Source organism: Panthera uncia, assembly GCF_023721935.1.
Source record: "Panthera uncia isolate 11264 chromosome C1 unlocalized genomic scaffold, Puncia_PCG_1.0 HiC_scaffold_4, whole genome shotgun sequence".
NCBI classification, from domain to species: domain Eukaryota; kingdom Metazoa; phylum Chordata; class Mammalia; order Carnivora; family Felidae; genus Panthera; species Panthera uncia.
In genome coordinates this window covers 72,918,505-72,924,504 of record NW_026057585.1, presented here as the reverse complement: position 1 = coordinate 72,924,504, position 6,000 = coordinate 72,918,505, and the positions used below count along the sequence as shown (strand labels likewise).

Genomic DNA, 6,000 nt, shown 5'->3' with positions numbered 1-6,000 from the left:
GTAGGGCTGAGAGGTAAGGGTGAGGAAAGCCTGGGCTATAACCGGGCCCTGGTACCTTCCCGCTTCCTGTGAGGCCAAAATAGCACCCATATGGTCAAGGCTGGGCTTGCTGGCCTTCTCCCAGTTTGGGCGGGAGCCCTGGACTCCGGGCCAGGCAGCTGAGCACGGCTGGCTAACCTCACCCCAGTACCCTGGAGCCCAGCAGACCTCCAGGGGGGGCCCTTCCCTCTTGTTCCCTTTGTGTCTTAGCTCTGAGAGAGGCCCTAAGGGAAACAAGACAGTGGCCTGAGGCTGAAACTGGGTCTGGCTTGTCTACTCAGCAGAGGCCAAGCAGAGAAAGACCCTGAACTGGCAGAGGAGGGAATTATGGCCTCGACCAGTGTCCTGTCTAAACCACTTTAACAGCTCAGGAGGCCCCAGGCTCAGGATTCACATGGCTGGCCGAGGACAAGGAAGTGGTCAGTGAGTCCCATTGTAGAATTTCCCATTCTATAATTTCCCATTGTAGAAACTACAGAAAATAAACTCTGGAAGGTTGGGAGAAAACCTGACTCTCCCAGGGCAGGGTAAACAAGAATTCTATATTCAACGTGGGATTTTAATTTCCGGTCATATAATTTTTCTTACAAAGCAGGCTTTTGCTCCAGGAAGTCCAGGGAGGCTTCTTGAAGGAGGAGATGGGGAGGAGGGAGGAGACTAGTACTGGTTGATTGGAGACGAATTCAATGGGCTTAGGACACTTTTAGGGCAAGAGAATCTGAGGAGGCTAGGAGAAGTACCAAACACCATCCCCTCTTTGTGCGTGTGTGTGTGTGTGTCTGTGTGTGATTTTTTAAAAGAGATTTAAAAACAGCTCTGGGCAGTTCCTACCAGTCATGGTTTTAGGTACTTCCTGGGAGTAGTGGAGGCCTGACAGTGGGTGAGGTGGAGATGGGGGCAGGGGCGGGATCCAGTTCTACTGAAAAGAGGTCTAGAAACAGGTCCCTATAAACTTCCAGTGCTGAGCACTGGAAAAGCCCAGCCATGGAGGAAACAGGGCCCTTTGAACCTCAGGGACCAAACATGAAATGAAACCCAAGTCCCAGCCTCAGGAATGGCAAGGCAATGCACCTTGGATCTTGACCCCTAAGGGTTGGGCCCTGTCACTTCAGCCTCGTGGGTAGTTTCTAGAATAAGGGAGGCAGTCTGCAGCTGGGTCCCTGAAGCAAGGCCTCAGTCAGGTGTTCAGGACCCAAGAGATGAACAGTCAGGCCTCCTTTTGCCGCCTAGGGGCTGGGGGGAGGGGGTAAAGGGGAGGGGTGGCAGGTGGGGGGCTGGGGGGATTTGTCAGGATGCCAGGATGGGTCCATGACTCAGACCACCAGGATATCAGGGAGCCCGGAGGGAACCAACAAGCTCCCACCTCCCATCTGTTCCTATCACTTGTGATGAAATCCTAGGAAACGTTAACATTTTTCTTTTTCCTGGGAAAAAGAAAGCTGGAGTTTTCTGGGCCTGCCTGTGGAGGCTGAGTGGGGTCCCCCTGCCTGTGTCCCTCTGCCTTGGGCTGCTGGCCCTTCTGCTGGCAGTGAGAGTGGTCACTAGCTGGGGTGGAATAAAGCGGCAATAAATAGGAACCATAAACATCTGTACATAGGAGTGCTTGCTTTTACATTTAATTATATGTTTGTAAAAGTTTCTCGCTTTTTTCTTTTTCCTCTTTCAGTGCATCCCCCTTTCCCTCAGCAAATGGCTACCTCTCGCCAGCCTGGGGGGAGGGGCGGTGGTGACTGTAGACCGCAGTGGCCCAGGGTGAGGCCCCACCTACACCCTTTCTCAAAAAAGCACAACATATTCACAGCCTCAGACTCCTCGTGGGTTTGTTTTTTTTTTTTTTTTTTTTTTTTTTTTATGTGTGCGTGTGTTTTGTTTCTTTTCAAGCAACAAAAGGTATAGAAAAAGGCACAGGTAACTGCATACGTGGGAAGATAGAACAGTTGGGGACTGAGGAGAAGCTGCTTGGACAGATGGACAGACGGGAAAGGGAGCCCATGAGAGCGAGATGATTCGAGGAAGCTGGCTGGAAGCGTCTGTTGCTGAACACCGGAAGCCAGATGCTGAAGCAGTCGGAGAGAGACTAAGTGCTTGGGGGGCCCCTGTCCTTGGGCTGATGTGGAGGTGCCCCAGGCCCCCCACTTCCTGAGGGCTCGGGGGAGCCCTGACTGGTCCTGGGTTCCCCAGAGAGGTTCCTCCTCCGGGCTGGGAAGTGAGCGGAGGCCTCTGCCAGGCAGCCTACCGAACTGCTGCGGTCCAGGGGCGAGGCGGCAGAGGCCGCGGGGTTGGCCGGCGTGCGTGGTGACTCCAGGCGGGGGCTCCAGGATTCTGGCCTGCGGCCGTGGGACAGCCGGGGTGAGGCCTCGGGCGGGGTGCGGGGGCTGTGGGTGGGTACGGGCTCTGCGGGCACCTCAGCCACTCGGGGCTCCCAGTCAGGAGGTCTGCCCAGGCCCCCACTCGTCCTCTCCCTCTCCTTGGGGTAGTCCCTGCCCTCCAGCTCCGATGAGAGTGTGAACTTGGATACCTTAGCCACAGGGGACACGGAGGCTGACGAGCTCTCGGTGGGACTCCAGCGGCCTCGCTCCTGGGCCTCCCGGGCCCCTGTCAGGTCGCTGCCACCTCCCGAGAAGCCGCTGACCCAGGTGGCCGTGGGCCCCGGCAGCAGGGTGGGGTGGGCCCCTGGCCGGGCCTGCACCATCTGGATCCCGCCAATGGGAATCAGGGGGCACGGGGCACGGGTCAAGTGCTGGGAGTGCAGAGGGAGGTGGCTGAAGATGTTCTCCTCTGTCCGGGCTGGGGTGTGGCCGTGGAAGTCATGGGGGGCCGAGAAGGGTCGGGAGGAGGGAGGATGAGCAGGGCCAGGTGAGCAGGAGGGACTCCGGGACGCGGCCTTCTGCTGGGGTCAGAAAACAAGACAGGGTAAGGCAAGGGCTACGTGCTGGCACATGGAGACCCCCGAGGCCTAAAAGATGAGGAGGGGGCTCGCCTGATATCACACAGCAAGTCCCGGCGGAGCTGGGGGGAGCTGAGCGCCGACTCCCTGCCCGTGGAGCTGCCCTGTGCTGGCGGGGGCCGTCCCCAGCCCCACAGTGACCGTGAGCACATCGGGCCCCACGGTCTTCATGCCTCTGGCCAGCATGCCCACCTGCCGCGCGCCTGGCCCTCTCTCTCGGTTCTGCTGCCTCTCCTGTTCCCAGAACGGTCCTAAGCCAACTCTACCCTTGGACATGAGCTCCCACTCCGTGCTCTTTATCTTCTCCCACCATCGGGCATCGTAACGTGACCCCCAAACCGAAAACCAAGGAGAGATTCCTAGCCTGCGCTCCTGCGGGAGCTCGAGTCTCTGAGTGATGGCGTGGATGCTGCTGGGAGTGAATGGTTCATGACAACGCGGTGACAGAAAAGGCATTGGAAGGTCAAGGGAAGTGGACAGTGATGCTGTGGCGACACCGGTGGTGGCGAGAGCGTGTGAGTGTGGTGATGGCAGCGATGGCCCTGGGGATGGCCACGGTGACGGTGCTGACGGTGTGGCAGGGAACGGTGTCGGCTGTGGTGTCTCTGAGGGTGCTGGTGACAGTGATGTTGGAGACGTGGGGCCGGGGAGATGGGAGGGGAAGGGCAAAGTGTTTACGCCTGCTTCCAGGGCCAGCCCCGGCGCCCATGTTCTGCTGCTCCCGGGGCTGCCCCGGCCGCCTTGGGAGCCCCAGGGTGGGGGCTGGCACAGAAGGTGGCCCACAAACGTTTGCTATGTCATTAGCGATCACCAAGCTGGCAGGGCTGTGCAGCTACGGGTCTGATGCCTCAGGGAGGAGTGCGCCGTGGCCCCCCACCCATCGGGGATGAGCGGCCCAGCCGCTCGGGGGCAGGAACTCACCCACGTGGAGGCGCAGGTCTCGGGGCTTCTGCCAAGAAGCTTGTGAGGTAGAGGCAGGGGCGGGTAGGGAGCCCGCGGGGCCAGCCCCGAGCCTGGGCCGCGTTCGCCCGCTGAGGGGCTGCCCGGCCCAGCCAAGGCCCACTTCCCTGGCAGCGCTGACCGTGGCGGTGACTCGGCCTGGCCCGGGGACCGTCTCCTGGTGGGTGAATGTCTGGGGGGGGCCCGGATCTGGGGCCCCCTTGCGCTCGGGGGGTGGATGCACTCGAGGGGGCAGTTCCCTTCCCAGGGGGCGGAGGGTGAGAGGAGACAGCTCGAGTCTTGGAGACCCACAAGGGAGAGGGCCTGGCTGGGGGCCCGGCGGGCTCGGGGCTGAGGCCTGTGGCTCTCCGGCCGGTGGGTGTCGCTGGGGAGACGAGTCGCTTTTGGTTAGTGAGTGTTTGTGGGTGAGTGCTGGGCGGCTGCCTGCTTCTTTGCTTGGGGACCACGGCCTTCTTGGGGACACAGCCTTGGAGCTCAGGGCCGAGCCTGTGTCCTTCTCCACGGGGCCCGGAGGGGCCGGTCCCAGACGGGGGAGGCACGGGATGCTTTGGCTGGACGTGGAACAACTTCCAGCTGCCGAGCGCTCAGCTTCCAAGACCGAGCTGCCCCGCGTCGCCTGATCGCCAGAGGTGGCATCTGGGGGCTGAGGGCCAGGGACGGGTGAGGAGTCTGCCGGCAGCGTGGCTGGCGGGCCAGGCGGGGGTGCCTCCGAGGCCGGTCCCGATGGCTCGTCCTGGCTTTCCTCTTCGTCCTCATCCTCGTCTTCGTCCAGGTCCGAGTCCGAGTCTGAGTCCTCCAGGTCTGAAAACTGGTGCTCCGCCACGGCCTCTGAGCCCTCTCGCCCTTCTGAGTCCTGGAACGGGTCATCACTGGTTCCTGAGGGGGGGACACAGGAGACCCTGGGGTCACAGCCAGCCCTACGCCACCGTCCTCGATGCCCACGTCCTTGTCTGTGCACGGGGCCTAACGGCTGTGTCAGTGGCACAAGACTGTTGACAGGATGGGGGCCATGACAGAGATGGGAACGCTTTGCACACTATCACGGTGAACAAAAGCTGCCTTGTGTCTACCACGGGCCAGGCTCAGTTCTAGAGCCTTCCTGGGTGTTAATGCTTCTAGTCCTCAAATGATCCCGGGAGGTCTGCCCTGTTTTTATCTTCATGTTACAAATGAGGGACCCAAGGTAAGCAAGGTTAAGTAACCTGTTCAGGTGAGAGAAGTGGAAGGGCTGGGATTGAACCAGAGCAAACAAAGGCAAGCCTTTTTGTCGGTTTGCTTTTCTCACGAGGGTTTCAGTGCGGGTTCCCCCATGAGCAACATAAGTCACCTTGCTGTGCTTCTGTCTCCCGCCTTGTCAAACGAATGTGGCAGTCTCACCTCGCGGGGTTTGCTACGAGGAACAAACACATGCCTGGCACCGAGACGTGGTTCCCATAATTACGGTCGCTCAACGCATTCTTGAAGAAATCTGTTATTCTGGGACACGGCAGCCATCGGGCCGGTCCGGGAGCACTGGCCATGGTCTGTCGACACACACACCTGTCACCGTGGCCAGGCTGCCGCTGGCGGTACAACAGCATCTGGCAGGTGGCAGGTGCTGGCCTCGGGGGGCGGGAGGGGGTGTTGGCTACTCTGGCCTACGCCTGCAGAGCAGGGCCCCATCCCAGCCGCTCTCGTCCAGAGGACCTGCTGCACTTGGCAGAACTGATGCTGCTCCCAGGCGGGAGGCAGCAGAGCCCTGAAATACTAGTCTCCTGGTCTGGTTTCCGGTGGGGGCGGCCCACCCCTCTGGGTCACCTTTAACACGACACCTGTCTAGTTGAGGCCTCTCTGATATGGGCAGCAGGCTCTGGGGAGAGCTCTGCTAACGTCTGGCCCACCTGTCAGGCTCTTGAGGGTTTGGGTCCTGCTGGCCCATCTCCGGGCACATCGCCAGCCCCACCACTGCTCTTGGGACACACCAGCACCTGTTCTCCCCCCACTGACCGAGAGAGCTGGACCCACAAGCTGACTCTGGCCACCGATGCAACCAGGCTTTCAAACTCCACCATGCC

General features: G+C 60.4%; 1 protein-coding gene across 1 annotated transcript in view; it reads right to left on the bottom strand.

Moving 5' to 3' along the window:
* Positions 1-1,296: 1,296 nt before the first annotated feature.
* HIVEP3 (HIVEP zinc finger 3) overlaps positions 1,297-6,000 on the bottom strand; it is a 95,326-nt gene continuing 90,622 nt past the window's right edge. Inside the window, 3 exon segments of the mRNA XM_049617390.1 lie at positions 1,297-2,929; positions 3,908-4,126; positions 4,128-4,822. Of these exon segments, the coding sequence (XP_049473347.1) occupies positions 2,117-2,929; positions 3,908-4,126; positions 4,128-4,822 (1,727 nt within the window). The 3' untranslated portion in view covers positions 1,297-2,116.